The 22,564-nt window shown below is 39.1% G+C and overlaps 1 protein-coding gene across 1 annotated transcript in view; it reads right to left on the reverse strand.

Annotated features, from left to right (window-relative positions):
* The window catches only part of NOX3 (NADPH oxidase 3), a 39,669-nt gene extending 18,198 nt beyond the window's left edge, over positions 1 to 21,471 (reverse strand). Inside the window, exons 1-8 of the mRNA XM_063390167.1 lie at positions 21,427 to 21,471; positions 20,660 to 20,755; positions 20,356 to 20,466; positions 18,470 to 18,554; positions 9,836 to 9,981; positions 6,685 to 6,866; positions 3,798 to 3,927; positions 569 to 661 (exon numbers count right to left, since the gene is read on the reverse strand). Of these exons, the coding sequence (XP_063246237.1) occupies positions 569 to 661; positions 3,798 to 3,927; positions 6,685 to 6,866; positions 9,836 to 9,981; positions 18,470 to 18,554; positions 20,356 to 20,466; positions 20,660 to 20,755; positions 21,427 to 21,471 (888 nt within the window). The remainder of the gene's footprint in view (positions 1 to 568; positions 662 to 3,797; positions 3,928 to 6,684; positions 6,867 to 9,835; positions 9,982 to 18,469; positions 18,555 to 20,355; positions 20,467 to 20,659; positions 20,756 to 21,426) is intronic.
* Between the last annotated feature and the right edge of the window lie 1,093 nt (positions 21,472 to 22,564).

Genomic DNA, 22,564 nt, shown 5'->3' on the forward strand with positions numbered 1-22,564 from the left:
AGTTCCTGATCACTGGCTTGATACACGTGGACTCAGCTGCTTTAATAGCAGCATCCTCAATCTATTCCAAGGTGATTTAAATAGTCCCTTGGCACACAGCTGGGAGAAATTGTTACAGTGGTATTAGTGAAGCTTCAGCTATATATGCTAACTGATCATAAAACCCTTCATCTCCTAGGAAGCCTCCAGATTCTAAAGTAGAAACTCTGTGCTGCTACTGATGTCAAGGTAGTCTCTGGTATTAACTGCAGTGGAACATGGTTTTAGTTCATTAAAAAGAGAGACCACAAACAGATATTTGTGTTATGGTGGTGTAAAGTCTGGTACTTCATTAATCAAGTTTGGTCCCATATGGAATATTCTTATGGATTTGCTATTGGAATAAATGCAAAATGTAAAATCAATGCTTGGCTGAAAACATGGTAATGATTGAAAAGTTGCTGAAGCTAGGAGTGAAAAATTAGGTTCCTAATATAGAGAAGTTACCTAAAAATGATTAAAAAGTCATTGACATAATGTTGGGATTTTTTTTTTTTTTTTTTGCAGATATGCGAGCTGTGTTACATACCTTAGTAATGATGACTTCCTGTCGAAATCTCCAAAACCTAACAATTCTTTCACAGATGTACAATACCATAGGACTTAAAACCCACTTCCAAGCCTGTAGAAAATTCCATATTAAAAAGCAATGTTTATTTGAATGTCTACAAAAATACTTAGCTTTTCTGGTTTAAATCAGCAGATAGCCTAAAATTAAATTACTTGATTTTCTGTGATTTTTGGGTTGTCTTTCTCAAAAGAGTATTTGTGTTGCTGCTGTAGCTGTTCTGGCTTTCTTGTGGAATAGGCATATGGGACTCCCTCACAAACACACTCCAAAAGCAGTGCTAATATCTATCTGTACTCTGGCCAAGAGAAGTCCTTTAAAATCTTTTCCTATTAAAAGGTAAAAGATTAATCTATTTTGGTGTTGTTACATATAGATGTCATTGGACCTGAAGCTGTATAGATGAATACAGTTATACAATATTTCCCCTAGCCTTGCTTTTTTTTCCCCCCAAAATGTAAAGTATTTCAAAGCAGTCAGATAGGAGTAGCTGTTATTGTCAGATGTGAGTTTTCTGATGGTGCATGAAAAATCCTTAAGTCCCAAATATGCAGTTAGAGAAATGGGATACATTTCCATTTAATCCATTAGTCAACTCTTTATCAATAAATGGGGTTTTTTTTGATCTGGGATAGTTGGTCATACTTCAAGTATAGCAGATGATTGCTGTGTTTGTACTTGCTAATCGTATGTACTGATCACTGTAACAGAGATACTGGCTATTCAAATATATGAGCTGATCATTTCATTGAGTTGCACTCATAGCTAAGATAAATAGATATAAGTGAATCTTCATGATTTAAGAAGAATCTTTTTTTTTCCCCCAGGAAGAGGTACTGTTTTGTTTCCACTTTTGTAAATTACACCACTCATTCTAGCAAACTTAATTCTCCACAATCATGTGGCTCTTAAAATCGCCAGAGAGTAACTTTACTTGCTGAAACATTGACTTTGCTCCACAAGCTGGCTAACAGGGATTATAAAGTATCTTTTATGAGAATTAAGCCATAAAATTATGTGGCTTCCTTAGAAAGTGCTAAGAGGATGGAGTGGCAATTTCCCAAGGTTAAGTCTTGAAAATTAAATTAAAAAAAAAAAAAGCATAATTTTATAATGGGAAGAAACCAGCACAAGCCAGAAGATTCTCAGCTAAAGCAGAAACTCAACACATCCGTTGTCCCTAAATACTACAGGTGTCTCTGCACAGTGGGTAATCTCATGTCTTGAATACATTTGCATATATCAAGGCACAATAATGATGAGAGCTGTTTTTTCCTCCCTTCCATTTGGGCTACCTGTAAATAAAAGCATGTGACAGGAATGATAAGGTTGCAGGCTACCCTGTGCGAGAGCTCAGCTGGGATTTTAAATGTGCCATCACTCCAGTGCAACGGAGCATTCAATCCAAAATATCTCTTGGCTGGGCTGGGACAACAGGGCATCCACCAGGAGAGATGGGCTCCTAAGCTACATGGCTCCTGGCTGGCTAATCAGGGCATCAGTATTCTTGCCCAAGCAGTGTTTCCTCCTGTAATGAGAATGAACTGAGATGGGGCGGTGATGGCCCAGGAGAGGCTGTGAGGACAAAAGTCCGGACGCCTCGGGTGCAAGAGAAGTGCTCCATCATCCTCAGCAGGTGCCAGACTGGGCAGCTTCCTACCTGCTGAAATATGGACCAGGGGACTAGGAGTGGTGGACTAAGAGAGGGGCTCTGTCGTGGTAGCCTCCTCCAGGAGCCATGGCCAGCGTGGTGTGCCCTCTGGTCACTTCACAGTGTCCCAGCCATGCACAGGGCTGTCCCCTCCCTGCTCCAAGGCTGTCCCACCTGCACCAGCCCTGCCAGTGCTGCACAAACCTCACCATGGCTTTTTAGCCTTTGAGTGAATCTATTTGTCTACGGTGTCTAGCGGGTATCACACCATAGCACATTACACATCCAGCAAGGCACTGTTCGTACAGATGATCTATATGCCATATGGTATTATCACAATTCATTTAAAGTAATGTGACTTTGCAACTACGGCCCTGGGTAGGCAGGAAAGTGTGACAAAATAGGTTTAACACAGAGAAGTGGAAGTTCTTTCCAGTTAGTTTTATGATAATGAATGTCAAGACATGCTGTTGGAAGCAAGCTTGTGTCTGTATTCATGGTGCATAGCCATGTATTGATTTTTATGGTGACATTGTAGCTGAAATTTTTAGAGAGGCATTCATTTTCTCATTAATATGCAGCTTGGATAGCGGCTAACAATAGTTTAGTTTAAGAAAAATCTATGTCAGCCATTAAAAGAGCTAGCAGACACTGAATGCTAATTTTTCTCCTTTACTTTAGGATTTCCTTTGGTATGTTTTTTCTTTTTGGAAGAAACAACAGAAACTTGCATATGAGCAACCTAAATCTTGAGCTGAAAATGTTAAATGATTTTGTTTGTATGCAAGACATCTGACACACTGTACAAGTCTGCTACTTAATTACCCCCTGTGGATTTGCAATCTTGTTCTAGCAAAATCACCCTTCCATGGGACATTTTTCCTGCCTTTTGCCTTTCCCTTTCATAATTCACTGTTTCAAATTCTCTCCTTTTTACCTAACTTAAGACATCAAGACTGGACAGTATGAAGCGTGTGCCCCAAAGCAAGGACATGATTTTCTCTCCATCTTATTCCCCCTTGGTATTTAAACTATCCATACTAAAGTACTATTAGCTAAAATAATAATGTTAATTTGCATCCCTAGCTTTACAGTTCTGTCGTATTTTCTGTATCTCTACCCTCATAGGGTTTTCTCTTGGAGGCTTTGTGCAAGGATATTGGTGACACTGAATTATTCAAAATAAATGTATACAACAGATCAGAGAGAGTACAATTTTGATATTCATACCCTTCAAAGAGAGTGTTAGTTAGTGTTCTCTAACTAAAGGATCTTCCAGAAACAAAAATTGCTGTTAATGACACCAACACTGTCTACAATACTCTTCACCTGCACGTGTCTGTACTGATTGCAGGGGAGGTTGGGATCACTATTGTAATGCACAGGGAGAGGTCATGGAACAGGAATGTGAAACTACTCTCTAAACATGACACTAAGAACCAGTCACTGGGCATATGCTCCAGCCCCCTGCTCCCTAAAACATCTGGCCTCCCAGGAAAGGACAGTAAGTTAAAAACAGAAGACAAATATCGCTCTTACCACGGGTTTGTTGCCAGAAAACTGTGGCAAAGGGCACTGAGTGGTGTTCTCCCATTCCCAGTAGTGATCTTTACAGTAAGTGACATTGTGAAGCAGCAGGCTCTTGGATGTCTGCCCTCGGACAAGCTGACTTAAAACAAAAATGTTTGTCAATGATATGCTTCGTTCCAAGGTTTCCGTGTCTCTCTAGGTTTTGCAGTATTAATTGAATGCCAGTTCTGTGATAAATGAAAGTTTGAGAACTGGCCATTTCAAACCTGTTCTGCTCTCCTGTTCAAATTGCCTTTCCCTTAGTTTTGCAGTGAATTTTTGACAAAAGGCGAAAAGTGTGCTATAGTATTGGTATCCATCAGTGCAGCTGAAGTGGAGAGAGCCCTTGCATAGAATATGTACATTTTACTGAATGTGGCAAAATTTAATTTCCAAGTTCTTCGGAGTAAGCTCTTTGACCTCCTCTGTATTTGAGCATCTAGTAGTGTCTAGTAAAGTGATAAAATTTAGTAGTAACGGACTTTCTCTTTCCTGTTTTCTAAATGTATTTTTAAAAGCTACAAATAAAATTGGAGGAGTGTAATTAGGTGTATACTCTCTAAACATACTAAATTCTAGCTTACTTCTGAGAATGTTAATGATGTGAGTTTTTAAAAATATATCAAGCCTGACTTCTCAGTTTAAATGGGTTTCACCTGGTGTTGATTATGGTCAGAGAAAGAAGATTTTTATGAGGAAACCCTGTTTGTTTCGTATTGTTTCTCTGAATTTTCCCTTCTATACTTAGTTGGCTCTGCCGCCTGTTCAGACAGAAAGAAAAGGGGTTAGTTTTGAGGGAGGTTTGTTCAGCCACCTGGGAAGGAGGAAGAAGTGGAGGGTGGACGAAACCTTGGGGTTTGACTCTTTTTCATTAGCAGGGTAGTGGTCGGGATGTTCTGGGGCAGGAGGGAGCTCTGTGGCAGAGCACTCCCAACCAGGGGCGAGCAGAGTGCTCACTGAATGGTATTGATAGGGCTCTTCAGCCACTGCCCCTGTTGTGGGGCAGTCTCTGGCAGAGTAGTGCTGGTCAGCTGGCTAGACAGAGAGAGCTTACAAAGCTGAAGGTTTTAAAAGGTTCATTATAGTTGTTTCAAGTTAGATTCTAAAAGTTTTGCCAGAGAGGGATGGGAGGGGGGCATTTTAATCAGGCCAGGATAAAGTTCATAGCATTGGCTTGCAGCTCTGCTTCTGTAAAATGGGACTAATTAATTGGGCCAACTTGAGGAACACTCAAAGCCAAACTGGATGTGGAAACTCTCAAACCATAGGAGTGGTTTGTAACACACAAGAGTGGAAAAGTAACACACCACAAGCCACTGCAGTGGCCGGTTCCCTGCCTGATGATGATGCCATCTGTGTGCCTCCAGAGAACAGGCACATGCACACTCTGCTGTGGGCTAGGAAGTTCCCCTCTGTCCAAGAATCGTAGTCTGTGCATACTTTAGTGGTGGGCAATAGCATCTGAATATTTTATGAAATACATATAAAAATTGTTTTATGATCACAAGAACAGGCTGATAGGGATTTTAGCACCCTGGCCTAGTGGGGAGTGTCTCTTCCTGTGGAACTAGATGGTCATTAATGTTTTTTCCAACACAAACCATTCTGTGATTCTGTGAACACCAAATGACTGTCCTTGGATCTGAAAAGCTTAACTACAGCCTGCTGCCTTATGCACACAAGCTAGCCAGCAGGAAAAGACCCACAGAGCAAAGCAACCTTTGTTGAGGGCCCCTCACTGGACATGACTGAGGGCTACCTAGGGCTTAGGACTAGGTCTGGCTTGGTCCTGTGAGTGGATCACTTGTTAGCTCTTGGAGCACAGCAAGGTGTTCCTGTCAGTGTATTTCCACCCCAAACCATGGGTTATGCAGCCCAGGGATTGTACCATGGTATGAGCCAAGTCCAGAGGGTGAGGAGGACCGTGAGATTTGCTCAAAACTGCTCTCCCTGAATTAAAAGGTGAATGTAGATTAACATGAATGCTATCACACAGAAATGAGAAAAGGAAGTGGAGTGTAGCACACAAGGGAGAAGCAGATGATGCCAGTGGAACTGGAAACAGAAGATGGAAATATTTTTCAGCTCTAAGCTCCTTCCTGCTCTCACTTCGCATTGACAGAGGATTTATCAGTCCCTGAGCTTCTCAGGGAAGGTCCCATGCATCTGCTGTCCCTCACTGTAAGAACCAGGGTCCTCTGCTAAAAGGATAGATCTTTCTTTTGTGCTGAGGAACAGGGAGACAAACAGCAGCCAGGCAGTCATCTCTGTCCATAAAAGTCATCTGACTGGCCTAGTCCTAAGCCTGAGTTTTTTGTTACTGTATTCATTTAAGCCTGGTTTGTAGTATAGTACCTAGCACTACCTACCCAGTATGTCTGTATGGTGAGGAAATTTGGGGTTCTGATCCTTTCTGGCAGAGAAAGGTCAAAATTACTTCACATTTATGGAAGCAGAGGAGAATGGCCACAGAGACACCTACCATAGGGTAGATGACATGCTAAACATTTCTCAAGCTTTGACAAGGTCTCTTGCAAAATGCCTTACAAGAGCTATGAGCATAAAGTCTATCCCTTGCTAATTTGAACCCACCAAGGTTTGATTCCTGGTCTGCAACGTCCCCAGTTCCCAAGAATGAAAATTCATTCATTGATTAGGTACAGAATCATGGTAGAAGAGTGGCTGAATAAACTGAATAAACCTTTCCATTCCTCAGAAAGGTGGTGTATTTTAATTTTGGAATGTTTTAATTTTGTAAACTCACCAAAGATCCCAGATCCCATGGGACTGTAGATTTGGATGGTGTTTCATCTCCAACTCTGTACATATATCCCACGTACTTTACACAAACACTTACCCCATTCCATGGATTATTAAACCAGTGAAGAAGAGCACAAAGAGGTGATGGGTGTACCAGAAAACCTCATAGCATGACCTTCTGATGAGCTCAGTGGATGAAGTCACGATCAGAATTAAAGCCACAGTTATCACAACTCCAGTTATTCCAGCTATTGTGGTTAGTACTTGTCCTGTTGTGTTCTAGAATAAGAACACAGTATTAGAAGTAGTAGTTATTGTTGTTATAACTGTTATTTTTATTACTATTTCTCTTGGTTTAATTATTGCTACTATTACACCTGAAGCCAAAGTCTTCCGCACAGGAACAAAACCAGAACAAGACATGGATGCAAGGCAGTCCTTCATTTTACCACAGAACAGTATCAAAATACATCCCCCTGCTCCATTTCTACTCAGGTTTATTCTAAACAGATATTTAAATATTCGCTGCCACTTGTTTCAGGAACTGAAAGGAGGAAATGAGACAGTCTCATTCATACTTTTATCAGTTTTGGTTACTTACACACTCAATGCAAGTGTGTCACAAATAAAGAAAAATTATTAGAGAAATGAGAAGATTAAACTTAGAAGTCTAATAAAGAGAACAGCAGTAGAAACCAGCTTATTTATGTGAGGGTGATAAAGTGAGGTGCTAAGACACCTGCAACCATAAAGGTGTGGAACTCTTTTGTGCTTACTTTACTTCAAAGTTTGTGGGGCCATAGTAGCCATGAAATGGTACACAAAGATGGCATACTCCATTCACCTAAAAAACATATCTTGTTTACCTGTTCCTTACATTTATCTGGAGATACACTGCATAATACTTGGGTTTATTTTTTAGAATACCTATTTATATTAATGTTCTTATACTTGTCAATGACAAAACATCAGTATGCTGGATTGGAAGATGTTCCTTCTTGTTCATGACTCACAGATGTCTGCACAAGTCTGGTATGTCTAAGTCCACCAAAATAAACTGAACTGAGAGTGAAGATATGTTTTGAACACAACTTTCAGAGGTTGATTGCAGTTATAAAGTGCAAATCGTGAAGAACAACAATAAAAGTCTCACACACAAGATGAGAATCAAGCTAAATATGCCGTCAGAGTGTAAATGAAATCCCCATTTGGCCTACAAAGCATGTATATCTGTTTTCCCAGTGCTGATGCACAGGAATGAAGGGGCTCAGCATGTCTTCTGGATTCTGATTTGGTTTTACAGCTTAATACACTAGGAGAAAAAAAACAACCCTCTATTGTATTTGTAAAGTGCACTCATTTGATATGGAAATCCTAAGGTGATAAAATTCCACAATGCCATTTTTACAGTCACTTTTTACAGTAAAATCATTCTTTCAAATGCTCACACTTGACAGCACACAGGATTGATCTACATAATATTTTGAACATTTCCACTACAGTGGCTAGTTTGGAGGTTGAGATGAAAAAAGGCAAAATGTCAAAGACACTTAGTACATTGTTTCAATGGCAGTAGGATGAAACTGAAAAGAAAGCCTGAATTGTTGATCTCAGAACTTTCTTCCATGAAGTTAAAAACAATCTTTTGTTTGCTTCTCTTCATAATTTATTAATTATGAGTTTAGCTACTGAGACCCAAGTGAGTGATAAAATAAATATAAATATTAGAGGTTAGAGTAAAATCTAGGCTGTAAATTGAAAGGTAATTGTGGAGTGTATTACTGTGAGAAATCTGAGAAAGAATCTCAAAATATTCTAGCCTTCCTCCTCAAGGGTATTTAGGATCTTAACGCTAATTAGAGGCCTACCTCACAATTATATCACTATGGGAATGCTTGGTGGAGAGAGAAAAAATGCTTACTGAAAGTTGATAAGCTCCTGTTCAGAGCTGGGAGCTTTGTTCTGCTCCTGGGGAGCACCTCAGGGGCATGCAATGAAAGTGGTCACTGGGTGTACTGAAAGACTGGGAAGCTGAGCCCTTGGCTTGCTGTCCTGTTCTGATAAACCTGACTGATTTGTCAACACTAACATGAAGAATTTTGCATTCATACCACTGACTACATCAATTTTTTTGACTTTCTCCAAATTTGAAATAGTTTACTTGTTTATTTTTAAGGATGAAAACCCCATGCTATCTAAACTGGAAAGGAACTAAGGAAAAGCAGGACAAGCCTCACAGCTTAAAAGCACTGTTGAATCCTATCAATGGTTGTCCAACCATCTTCTCACTTGGTTTCTTGTTCCAGTGGAGGAGGAGTGGAGCATCAGCCTTCAAAAGGGCACCAACCCATGGTGTTCAGGCAGCCCTTATTTCATGCTGTGTGGGCATTTTCTAAAGAGCAGAAATGCATGGTTGTCTCACCAGGGCCATTTCAACCCTGGAATATATAACTGCGAAACAGGCTGCACAAGGAAACATAGAGCATAAATGTGATATGTGCTATTATGAAATACCATGGAATATTATGGAAAAAAAGCTGATTAACTTTTACATGGTTTACATGCATTCTCGGCATGCTCAGCTTATAACACTGTTGTGGGTTATCCCAGAAAGTGGACAGGAGCCACAGTCACTTTTTTCCCCCAAACAAGCAGAACAATTTGTGGGTTAAGATTCCTCTGCTAGGCTCTGAAGAGCACACAGCAGCTCTAGCTTGCCCCTGCACTGCTTCCTGTGTGCAGCAACCCCTTGGGTGGTTTTGGAGGTGCTTTTCCCTGGGCAGCCACACTCAACACGTAAGGAGCCAGAATCAGCCCCCAGATTGGGAAGGTGCTGCACCACCGTGGGGAGAGACAAACAGAAAATGTGAAAGAAATTAAGTGCTATTGCTGTTTGGCTATTTTTCTTTCTGAGAAGAAGTTTTGCTTGTTCCATGTATTGATAGTTTAGTTTTGAGGTTTTTAAAAATTCTTTGCAGGTTTATTTAATTGCCTACTCTTCACAACACTCCTTATCCTCCCCCCACCAGCTGTCTCCTGACAAACTAATTAAAATACTATAGACATTTCTTTGAGCTTAGTAACCTGAAAATTGCAGCTCTGAGTAAGTGTTTTCAGCTGAAATTGAAGTTAACCTTTGGCAGCACCTTCTTGCTCTGGTTAAAAGGCTTTGAAATACAGTTTTACTGACAATAGAATTCACAGAGGAAAACCTTTTGGATGAGGAAACCTGAAAAGTGACATCTTACTGTTTCATAGGTCCTGATTGGGTTCAAGTAGCTTTCATTTGGGCCCTTGCCAAGACCAGAAAGTTTATTCCGTAGCTCTCCAGCTTCCTTTGACTGGCTGGAATGATACCGCTCGATGTTGATGGAGTGGGCAACAATATGGATGGCTGCAGGAGAGAGAGAGTGGTGTGAAATTACAGGCACACTTGTGTGTGCCCACAGTGCCAGAAGGAGCTTCATTATGCACATGGTGAACTATTTGAAAAGCTCAGGCATAAATTGAGAGTTTTGCATGGATTAAGCTGACAATAAAAAGAGAATTTTATCAACTGCATGTCTAATATGAAGAGACTGCTTCACAGTGGAGAGGATAGGAACAGCTCCAGGGTCACCTCCCAGGTTTCCAGTCAAGTGCCCTACACTCTCCAGTGTCATCAAAGGAGGGCCGCTTGAGAGCTGATATAAAAGTGTACACTTCTGACTTTAAATTGTTTGAAACTTGGTAAACTGATTAAAATTCCTATTTTTAATTAATATACTAGGATGTGCCATGGTTTACCCTTGCTGCACAGGACGCTGAGTTGACTGGCGTAGGCATGGACCAGTTTGCAAGTTGCACTTGAGATGTTTTCAAAATCTGTCCCCTATTAGCAAGTAGCTATAGCATTACTTTATGCAGGTGGAGCCTGGGGAAACCACAGGAACTATGATTTAAAGGGAGAAGAGCAAATCGCTGTGTTAGATCTGATTTGTCCTGAGTATCATATATTGCCTCTACTTCTGACCTGCTCCCAAGAGGTATATGAAATGGTCAGTTTAGAAAAATACCTTAGATTGAAGTAAGAACTCCCCTGTAATTATTTTCTTGGATGGAAAGAGTATAATTTCAAAAGTGGAAAAGGAAGGACTTTGTGTTATTATTAGCTAACATAGATAAAGTTGTAATCAAACTAGGTGCAGAGTTTCATTTTTCAATATGAGAGATTCTCAAATCCATTACATGAAAGTTGTAATTAATGCAAGATATTAAATGCCAAAGGATGGAAAAATGACAATGAAAGATAATTATATGTTTACAGTACAGCTATTTCTAGTTTTTATAATTAGCTTCCTGTTATCATCTCTCCTTCAGTGGTTATCTGTTTCTGTCCCTGACCATTTAAAAAATCTTTCTAAAAGGCAGTACTTGTAGACCAAATATGATATTCTTCCCTGAACAACAGTCTCAAAAATTTTATTTTATTTTATTTTATTTTATTTTATTTTATTTTATTTTATTTTATTTTATTTTATTTTATTTTATTTTATTTTATTTTATTTATTTTATTTTATTTCTCTCTTCTCTTCTCTTCTCTTCTCTTCTCTTCTCTTCTCTTCTCTTCTCTTCTCTTCTCTTCTCTTCTCTTCTCTTCTCTTCTCTTCTCTTCTCTTCTCTTCTCTTCTCTTCTCTTCTCTTCTCTTCTCTTCTCTTCTCTTCTCTTCTCTTCTCTTCTCTTCTCTCTTCTCTTCTCTTCTCTTCTCTTCTCTTCTCTTCTCTTCTCTTCTCTTCTCTTCTCTTCTCTTCTCTTCTCTTCTCTTCTCTTCTCTTCTCTTTCTCTAGCAGTAGATGTGCTGTGGTTGGTTGACTGTCAGGATGCACTTCATTCAAAGTATAATGTTAACTTAGGGACTCCCCCCGCCACTCCTTGACACCTGCTTCACCTCATTGCCTCATGCTTAGATATTCACTGGGCAAATATGAAAGACATATTTTATAATCCTTGTTACATTAAATTTAAAGTAAGGCTTTAAACCAAATCACATGTCCTAGTCACTGGGTTGACTGGTTATTGTCTTTTGAGCTGTGTCCTGACGAAACCCTTAATAAAAATAATCCAATATTTATTGACATAGGCATCCCAAGTGAATATCCTGAGCGCCCAAATTGCAAAATCAACCTCCCATTTCTCCTGAATCTTTGACCCAATGAATAATAAATTATTTATACAAGCTGGAATAGCTTCACCAGGATGGAGACTGAATCCAAATGGCTATGAACTGCAGAGAGATAAAATGAGCCTGGAAATTAGAAGCCAGATTCAAGACATCAAAGAAATAAGGCTCTTAAATAACCCTTCGATAAATGGGATAATGGGCTCAAGCAATCTAAGCAGCTTTCAGCCGAAGGGTGGTCATTTTATGGAACGGTGTGTATGGCGTGACTGTGGGGAGAAGAGGGTGCTGGACTCAGAGGCCTGGCATGTCCTGCAGGTGTTGTTATGGATTAGGTGCTGCATGTGGAAGAATCTTGCCAGCATCAGGTGGGAGATGCTTCCTGGAGCCTGTGCATGACAGTGAGTTCCCAGCACCCAGCAGTGCTGGGACACTGGAAGGAAGGTGATGCTGGACCACAGGCAGCGAATGAGATGTGTGGATTTAGACTGTCAGAACCCAAGAGCCCAAGAAGCTCTGAGCTGCATGCTTTAGGTGGCAGCTGTGTGGGGGCTGTGGCAATCTGTTCCCCAGTGTACAACTGGTGGGTAAGCAGTATATAGACACTGTTTATGTATTTAAGCGTAACAGCACATTTAAGTGCCGAGTGAGAAGGGGGGAACTGTTCCTACAAGAGGCTTCTTTCAGAACAGATGTGTTGGCCTGGTAAGGATGTAATTTGATCCAGCTGGAAGAGAACCAAGTCACTGCTTGATGAGGACCTGATTTTTTTGACATCTGAAAGAGCTCACTCATAGGACAGGAGTGTGGGGTGACATTGCTGTCTTTGGTAAGTTATGGAGTCACACGCTGCACATTGTCTGGTATGGGCTAAAGGAAAGAGTAAAGAAAACTTTCAAAGGATGGAAAACCCTGACAATGAGTCTCTAAGTGGACTTCTACTGAGCAGTTTTATTTTGGCATCTACTAGTGATTAATATAACTTGGGCCTCTTGCCCTCTATAACTACAGGATGCTCTTTTTAACTCTGGTATGATGCAATAGTCCCCACAGCCTAGGGACCAAGAGAGTTTCACACAGTTAGGATCCATAGTGCTGTTTTGCCAGAGCTTGCCTGCAGCCTGCAGTCTGCTGCAGATTTTGGATTATCTTTGCTCATTTAGAATTGTGACATTGACTAATTGGCGAGGTTTGAATCTCTGTCCATAATGAAAGACACTTTCTCCCTTTCACCTTCAAAACAACAGATTTTTTTAAAGTGATACTGCAGATTATAACATATTCACATGAAATGATGACACTTCTATTCTTCAGAAAGCTACAAAATCTTGTACTTTCCCCAAAGTGAGGGATTGTACATGATTTGCACAAGTTCTAGTCATGTCAGCAGTGACAGGATATCTAATGCTATCTGGTAAATGCTGAATGTTGAGAGTGAAATGAGGTGCTAGTTTTCTCCAGACAGGCAGAGGTCTACATTTCCTAACAGAGTATTTTCAGTTTTCTATTTGGACAAGAAAAAAAAAAAAGCGTTGAATGGATATAGTTTCTTAAGAAGGTCTTGAGACTATAGTTGATGAGGAATACTCCTGTTGCAACTTTCTCCTGGAAGAAGAGATCCACTTCCATCAACCTAGCCTAGTAGGATTTTTTTGCAGGCTATCAGAGGACACTGTCTTTTCCATCTGCGCATTTTCTGTTTCCCTGTGTTTCTGTCAATAGAAACATCATCATACCTTCTTCTTTGGGACCTACCACACCTCTTCTGGGTGACATTCTCTCCAGCTTTCATCTGACAGGTAGAGGATATTATAAGTGTGGAAGACTTCCAGAGTGAACAGTTGTTGTTGTTTTAATTTTCTGCAAGCTATTCTATAGTAGATGTTAATATACAGAGCATAATGATACACTGAAAAATATTACATTCAAACTAATGATGTACTGAATATGTTGGTTTACCTGAGTCTCTCATGATATTATATATTGCCTGGAGTCTTATTAGATTAATACTTCTGAGGGATTTTTTGGGCTGCTAGCAAAAAATGATGCAATGTAAAAATGAATTATAGCTGTATGGTAAGTGTAATGCAAAGTCTAATTCCACTTTCAGTGTGGTTCATTTAATATATATTAGTTGTAGCAGAATAAAAAGTCTGGCACTGAACACATTGCCATTAACTACAATATCTTACATCCCTAAACTGCATTGTCTGAAGGTCTTTGCATCTGCAGTGTGTAGAATTTACTAAGCAATTTCAAAGTTAATATGCAGATTTCTGAAATCTGAGTTTACCACAGTTTGTAATTCTTTCCTCTGCACCACTTATCTAGGTTAACCACGAGGACAAAGTTTAAGGGACTACGTCTCAGAATTTTTGGTTCCATTTTTTCCTCATTCTGCATGTCCAAATATAACATATGGAATAAATCACCCAATCTTTTAAACAAAGTTCTTTTTTATAACATTTCATGAAGACTGAAGGATTTTTGTTGTTTTTAATGACATCTGGAACCTCTGAAGCACTTAACATACATTAATTTGTATCTGACCCTGAGATGTTCTATCTAGTCCACCTCTGAGATAAAATAAAAGGCTTTATTGGAAGGAGAGAGGGAGGAAAAGGATTTCTATTAGATCATGGTGTTTACTGTACATATCCTTAAATACAAAGAGATGTAATTAAATTATCTTGAAAGTATGGTCAATTTAGCTACTCTTATTCAGCCAATTGTGCCTTCAGTGAAGCATGCACAGCTCTCATTGAGCCAAACAGAAATTTCATGTGTTTATCTGAGGACAAGATTTCACTCTCTCTTTTTCTGCATGCCTGTACAGGATAATAATCAAATTGGAGCTTGCTGCTAGCAGTTAAACATTTTGATTAACCAGCCTATAATGATAAAGTCAAAGGGTGAAATCCTGGCCTTTCTGCCCACAGCAAAGAGAACAACTTTGCAGGCAGATTACCCAGGCATGGAGAATTCTGCTCCTGACCAAGGCTGGGGTTCTTTTTGCCACCCACTGTCTTGTGCCATTCCTAGTTACTCAGAACCCCTAATTCAACTACATTATGTTTTTGTAGACTAAAAAGGTGCATGTTGCATAAAAATTAAAATAGTGACCACACATGTGCTTGCATTGTATTTTGTTTTTAAGAATGGTTATAAACATCAAAGAACATGACTTGGACCATATTTTATCTTAGCTGGAACCCTATAATCTTCAATTTAATGTTGTTTCCTTTCTAGTACTTGCACTAAGTCTGGATTTAAACAATCTGACTGGAAAAAAAGAGGTGTTTAATGGAAGTTTTATTTTTTGTAATTTTTGGAAGTACAACACTGAGGTATCAGCTAAACCTCTTTTAAAGATAGGCATCTTCTTCCCTGGAAACTTAATTGTGTACACAAAAATGTGACTCAGGTCAACAAAGACATTCACATAGTTTACCAAAAAATGGTTGAAAATGAAAAGCTATAGCTTTAGCTATAGATTTTTCAGTGCTTGTCAGAAGCCAAACTCACCTGGCATCACCATACTCCTTTCTGCACTTTGCATGTTTTTAAAGAAGAACACACTGATGGAATTTTTAAGGAGCTGGAACCACCATTTCAAACAGCCTAACTCCAAAAAAACTTGCTGTCCTTCCCCTATTTTCCCTTAATTGCTTACACTTTATTAATATCATAGTTCAAAGACTGATGGAAGAAAATATCTATATGACCTTACTGCAAACAGAAAACAATGCATGTTGTTTCTTCTTTAAGATAAGCCCGAGATATCAAAGTAAAAAAACAAAAATCCCCCAACACTCCCCATTTCAAAAAATGTGTGAATGTGCTTTTTTGAAACGGTAAAAAAGTACAATCAGAGGTAGGTGTTGTAGGAAACATTTTTACCATCTCATGTAGTGTCTTTAAGTTTCAGTCCACTGAAACTGTGTCTCAACTGAAAAGTCTCTTTTCCATTACAAAGCCAAGAATTATTTGCACTGATCAAACTGAGAGTGCATGAAACTCTGGTTTTATTCTAGCAGAGTTACTGGTCTATAAGGAAGATTTATTACTGGCTGCATAACTCCCAGACAGCTCTTATCACAGACAGGCATGCAGAACGCAGGAAGCCAAACTAAGCAGAATTCCCTTTACTGAATTTTCAATGATGCCCTTGATTATAGATAGCATTGTTTACTCTCTCTCTTTCCTCCAACTTCCCTCTTCCACTAGTCTCTAATTATATCCCTTTATGACCTGACCAATTAAAGCCTGCTCTTGAATTTGTATTAGAGCTGATGAAAAATTAAAGGTACAGATGTACTTTTTCCAAGGCCAGGCATACCTCAGCTGAGCTAGATGCCTCTTAGAAGCCAGACAATACTAATGTTGCACTGACTATTTTTAGCACACTATTAAATAAATATGCTGGAATAATACCGCCTGGCAAGCCAAGATGAATACTTGTTACTTTAATAATAAAGGAGTTTACAATTTTGTATTGTGAGGCTAAGCTTACTGATCTGATCTTCAAATTGGTTTAACTTCTTGCTGCCACATTTAGTCTATTGATCATACATGGCTGAACATCCATTTAACTAAGAATTACTAAATTGCAATAGACTAATAGGAGTTGATTATGTTTTTGTGTAATAAAATGCAATATAGGTAGTACTAGGATAAATAATGTGTCAATTGAGAGGAAAATGGCATCTATTTAACACTCTTAGATTTTATTAAAAAGGATTTAGTGTACTTGTGGGTGCCATGCTGAAATGTTGCTTTTTTGTCACAATGTGTTCTGTAGATTTTATTTTTCTATGAACTTAAAATTGAATTTCAGGCAATGGAGTTTCTGGCCATTCTTTACACAAGCCTATACAGTGATGTAGTGTTTTTCAAAATATGATAAATGTTTCTCACTTGACTGTTAAGGAAGCAGGAATCCATAGGTTGTCATACTTTGTTTATTAGACTTCCCTGTGTTTTGTTTTCTTTCTCAAATATCTCATCAACTATTTTTCTACTTTATATTTTAGAAAAAAAATCAAACGATCTAAATAACAACCCAAAAATGAGCCCTTGGTTTCTCCCTAGAGAGTGATTTAAATGAGAATTATGTGATCATGCCTTCTGTCCTTTCACAGTGGCTTCTGTCTTTTTCCTTGAAATTAGTGAAACCATTAAATTAATCATTTTTCTGATAGACTTGCACTTCCCAAACGGTCCACATTAATACACTAGCAAACATTTTAATATTAATGTAAATCCCAAAACATAAAAGGTTTGACTGTGCAGTTTTGCATTCTTTTTGGAACATGACCTATTATACACCAAGTAAAGTTGGTTAATTTATATTCCTAGGTTGATTTATTAATTAAAGAAGCAATGTTGCACTCTGTAAGAATGTGTTCTGTGGTGAAACTGATCTCTGATGAATGAGTGGACATGACAGATAAGTAATTCATCATAATACACTGTAAGATGAATGTTTCCATCCTGTAGCCTTCCCCTTGGAATTCTTTAGCATGACATACAGAAGACAAACCTTAGCTATTGGTTCCTGTTGGCAATCGTGACTTCATGCTCTTGTCTCACTGCGTGAGGACATTAACAGCCTGTACACGCAAAAGCAGCTCCCTCACACAGGCTGGAAAAGATATTGGGACCAGAATCCACCCTGACAGCCTGGGGGTAGAACAGTCACCCTGCAATGTCTCATGCTTGCAAATAGCCCTGATTAATTCTTCTGTCTCCTTCCTATTTTCTAAGAGAATGAACTATCTATCTATCTATCTATCTATCTATCTATCTATCTATCTATCTATCTATCTATCTATCTATCTATCTATCATCTATCTATCTATCTATCTATCTATCTATCTATCTATCTATCTATCTATCTATCTATCTATCTATCTATCTCAGATACCTCTCCATCTCTGTGTGCTCATGTCCTTCTTCACAACTGGCTTTTGTTCATTCCTCTCTGTACATCCTTTTTCCTCACGCTACCTCCTGTTCCCCTCATGTCCTCTGAATTCCTATAAACTTCAGTCTTCTCCAAGTCCTTTTACTACTTAGAGAACAGGAAGGTGCCATGTCTTTTTTCCAGCCAGGTGAACAAACACCTCAGTAAATCACTAGGACCAACAGAATAGATAAATTTTGATCTCAAGTGGCTGTTTGTCCCTCAGGGGGGCCATTCGTTTCCTGGATCAGTCACCTACTAAAAATAAATACCTAGAAATCCATTGGTTTTGAGACACTTGCCTCTCTCAAATTCAGATTAAATTTGTTACCTGGTTGAAAAATTAGTGAAGATGTACTGGTGGGCAGATGTGTGGTGTGACTCATAAGCATAATTTTCATACAGAATCAGTAATGCTATGTCATCTCCCCAAACATCTACCCTCAAGCATTCAATGACAGTTATTTACTCTAAATTTAGGAGCACACAAGTTGGTGAGATTAACTAAGTGGCAACTGGTGTTTACTATTCAGATTGAAAGTTTATTTCCTTAACAGTCAAACTCTTCTCAAGCAAAAAAGATTACAAATGGTTAATCAGATGGGACTCCTACACACATTTAAAGCTGCAGTCAACAAATGATTGCACTAAAATATCACATCTCAGAGCTGATGGGGATTACAGCATTAGGCAGAATCACTGTGAAATTCAAAACAGTTCAAAGGCAAGGAAGAAAAAATAAAACCAAAAAAGCTTACTTGCATTTAACGCTATCCCATAGGCAACCATCTTGTGAAATGTGATGTTTTTGTCAAGCTGTCTCCTCAGTGCTCCTCCACAGTACTTGGTGAAAAAGCAGAACTTGTTTTATATCATTGCTATCAGTGTTTACAACTCACATTTTGGAGAGCAGAAGAGTTCAGTACATTTGAAAATGGAATGCTGAAGGAATTCAGTGGAAGTTTTGGGTTTGTTTTAGGACTCAAGTAACTTTCCTGAGTGGTGCTCTAGGGTTTCTGAAGTTATTCATCCTATATAGGGGCTCAAAAAAGGGTTTGCTAAAGCTCTGCTTACTTAGCTGTGATTTGTGAGTGGTTTATCCGAGCTGACATTAACTCATTTGCTGGTATAAGGACACCAGGCTGGGCCACCACTGCTTTGTGGGGTTAGCACAACAGAGCTGAAGTGCTGGCAAAGCCAGCTTGCAATGAAAACATTTTCTGTGCTTTCAGGAAATGCACACCCCGGGAGGGTGAGGCTGTCTAGACCTGAGGTGGCTGCATACTGATGTGTCACTGCGCCATGCTCCTGTTTTTGGAAGGGCTGGGCAGTGCCACGGCCAGCTGGGTGCCCCGTGCAGAGCCAGCCCGGGGCCGGGGGCTGGCTGCACCGAGCCAAAACTAACAGGCTCTGCTGGAACCCAGACAGCACTCACAGGCAGAATTCAGCCTCTGGTGGTGGTGTGGGTGTCTGGATTGCTCACATGACCTGGCATGGCACCGTGCCAAAGATCCTGGCATGTGTCCACGTCGTTTGCCAGCTAATAAGTCTTCCAAAAATCTGGAGCACCACAGGGTGCGATACCAACACACAGCACCTCCTTGGAGAGGCACTGGATCCAGCCCAGGGCTGGCCATTATGGAGCAGTCGAGTTGCTCTGTACCACGCTCCTTAAGAGCAGAATATTGTTCAGAAGAGCAAAGTATTGTCTGTGAGAAGAGTTCCAGTTCTCTGAGTTCTTACTCAGCATCTAAGTGGGCATGCATGTATTCTGTGCTAATTCACAAAGTGATTTAGAAGGCCAGGACACCTTTTCTCTTTGTTTTTGTAATTGTTCAACTCCCGAACTCAAACAATTATGTAAGTGTTGATTCCCAACCTAAAGATTGCTTAACATCTAAGCCTAACAATCACAGAAACAAAAAATGGCAGAACTGAAATAAGAACCAGCTTACTATAAAATAACTGTATCTTACAATTTCTAAATTCCTGTTGCTCCTGGAGTCATGAAGTGATCAGGGATTTTTTTAACCAAACATGTGGCATTGGGATTGCTCTGACTGTAATAATTCAATTTAAGTTGAAGTTATAGCTAATAGAGCTAAAGCCTTAAGCACTTCCTATGTGTGATTGCAAGGTTAATGTGAACGCCTCTGTTACAAAAATGCATTTACCACAAATGAAGACCTGAATGGGGGCCACTCAGAAAGGAGTGTTTAAACATGTCCATTATTATCCTTATTATCCTTATCCTTAGAATGTTTTTATCTATCTGAACATTTTATTTCTCCAATTTTCTCTTTTGAGCTGCAGAGAATACACATGATGGATATGAATTTTCTCCATTTGGCCAAGTGGCATTATTATGTCCCTTTTTGTAGCATCTCACTTTTCTCTTCATGACACCATGCTATGCAGCAGCTGCCAAAATCAGTGTTGCATTTAGAGCACTGTGTTAAACAAGTCATTTGTTTCTCTTCAGTCATGAATACTGACAATTTAAATCGTAATAACTAGGCAATAGTGTACAGGCTTCTCCATCAAAAATTAAAATTCCTTGGAAAATGTTTGATATGGATAATACTGCTGAACTACAGAAATAAAAAAGAGAGGATAATATGGCTATTTGAGAAATGGTACTTACAATGCTTGCTCCTCTTAAGAATGAAATAAGGTTTCTACAGACTGGTAACAGGATTAGCATGCAGTTAAAATTAAGGCACGTTGCAGAAGCTCTTGCCCAAGCCAGGGTTGACTGTACATATAACAGCATAAAGAAATTAAATTACAAGCTTGCTATAGGAAGAGCAAAAGAAAGAAAATACTATATTAATATAATACTCTTATATGGGAAAATTACTGTTGAAGCATCAAAAGCCTTATGAAGGATGCAAATAAAAACAGACATTCTTCTTGTGAAGCCCTTTAACAACCAAACTCATACTTACTCCCAGCATAATCCGTGTATAAATGTAAGCATTGTCATCTTCATACCAGTGGAAGGTATCAATAAACAAATAGAAGTTCAGTCCCAGCCACACCAGCTACAAAGCAGAGGAAGCTACAGATTAGTGACATCTACAGTATTTTTTAGTGCATATAAAACTGCTTATGGGTATAGCTTTAGGAGAATCTAAGAGATGTTTCAAAATCAGTGTGCAATGCAGGTCTTGATCCCAGATGATAGAAATCAAAAATGCCTGCTGGAATGAGGCTATGTTTTAACAAATTCAGGGTTACAGTCCTACCCCCCGATCCCCAGTAAAGGATATAAATTATGTTTACTATGTCATGGTAAACTTGCTTTTAAGCACAGGCCTTAACCTGGTCTCTAAAAAGGAAATAAATGCTAAAAATAAAAAAATCACAGAAATTGAGGGAATTAAGAGCTAAGGAAATTCCTTTCTCTTCTCCACATACACAGTTCACCAAACTGTCTGAAAATAAATCCAAATATAATTTCAATTACAATTGCAAACCCCTGCTCTCTTTATCTGAGGACTAAAGTACATTGACTTAAAAATAATTAAAAATAAAACACTAAGACTTCAAATTGTTTTTAAGACTAGTTATAAAAAGGCTGCTGAATATTTTATAGCAAGTTTTACATTAAGCTTGGGAGTATTACTGTAAGCAAACCGTAAAGTATCTTTTAAACAAGCTTAAAATATTTATCTCTATCCAATTAGATTTTTTTAATGCTAAAAATACTCACTAATAACAGCACTGAGAGTTTTTCATTCAAAATCCAGCATGCCATCCTGAATGTCTCTCCCTATGCTAGCAGCAGCTGACTCTTGCTTTTCAGTGTTCTTGCTTTTTAGTGTAACTGGAGTTCTCTGTCCATTCCTTGGGCTTTTCTACCAACTCCTTTTATCTTTAGTTTTTAATAAGCACGTAGTGGGAGCATGAGTTCTCTCTAGGAATTTTCTAATTAAAGACTGCCTGACAAGAACAGATCACCTGAGTGACATGTCTCATGATCTGTGTAAATAAAATGCTGGTCCTTGTCCAGTCCTTTTTCTTTCCAGAGTTATTTCTCAGCAAATGAGAGATGCTGTCATTAAATTGTCCTCTTGCACTAGCATGTATTTGGGTGGGGTTTTTTGCTTTGTTTTGGTCTTTTGAACAGGGTGCAACATTTCTTTATGATTTGTCTTTTAATGTAGTAGCAAATGGCAGCATCTCTGATGTCTGTATCGTAAGGAAGTGTGTCCTGGTGAGGGCACTGCATTTACCCTTGGTTCCCCTTGCCAGAAGCTGTGCAAATTCTGCCTGTAGTAATCCCGTTCTTTCTCTAGTAAAACCATCTCCTTAAGGCTTTCCTGATGTGCCTGTGAAGGAGACCTTTCTGTGACAAAATAGCTGAAAACTTCTGAAAGTTGAAATGCTATCAAGCTCAGCTATTTTTAAACTGGTGCTAATGGCCGTTAATACGAGTTAGCGGGACCATGAGAAAGTCGTTACGAACGCTTTGAATGTGAACATTTACAAGGGCTTGAGCTTTATTTTTCTTGGATGGTAAAATTAAGTATTATTTAACAAACTTTATGACAAGCCATGTGTGGTAATTGGCCACTGTCCATTATGTAACTTGATATAGGTTGTCCCCACAACCACCCCCTTTATAGTAGCTTTGGTGCAGGGGCTAACAAGATTGTGAATCTTGCTGTATTTTCCAGAGGTCAAAAGAGGAAATAAGGGAGAAGGGAAAAGAATGTGCAGATGGTAAGGAGAAATACTAGTAAGGTCAGATGCCAATTTTAACTACTTAAAAAAAAAAAGGAGGGAGAGAAAATCCACTATCTGGATTAGCTGTACTTCAAAGGGAAATGCAGCACTGCGATGTTCGG

The sequence above is a fragment of the Prinia subflava genome, chromosome 2, assembly GCF_021018805.1.
Source record: "Prinia subflava isolate CZ2003 ecotype Zambia chromosome 2, Cam_Psub_1.2, whole genome shotgun sequence".
Taxonomy (NCBI): Eukaryota; Metazoa; Chordata; class Aves; order Passeriformes; family Cisticolidae; genus Prinia; species Prinia subflava.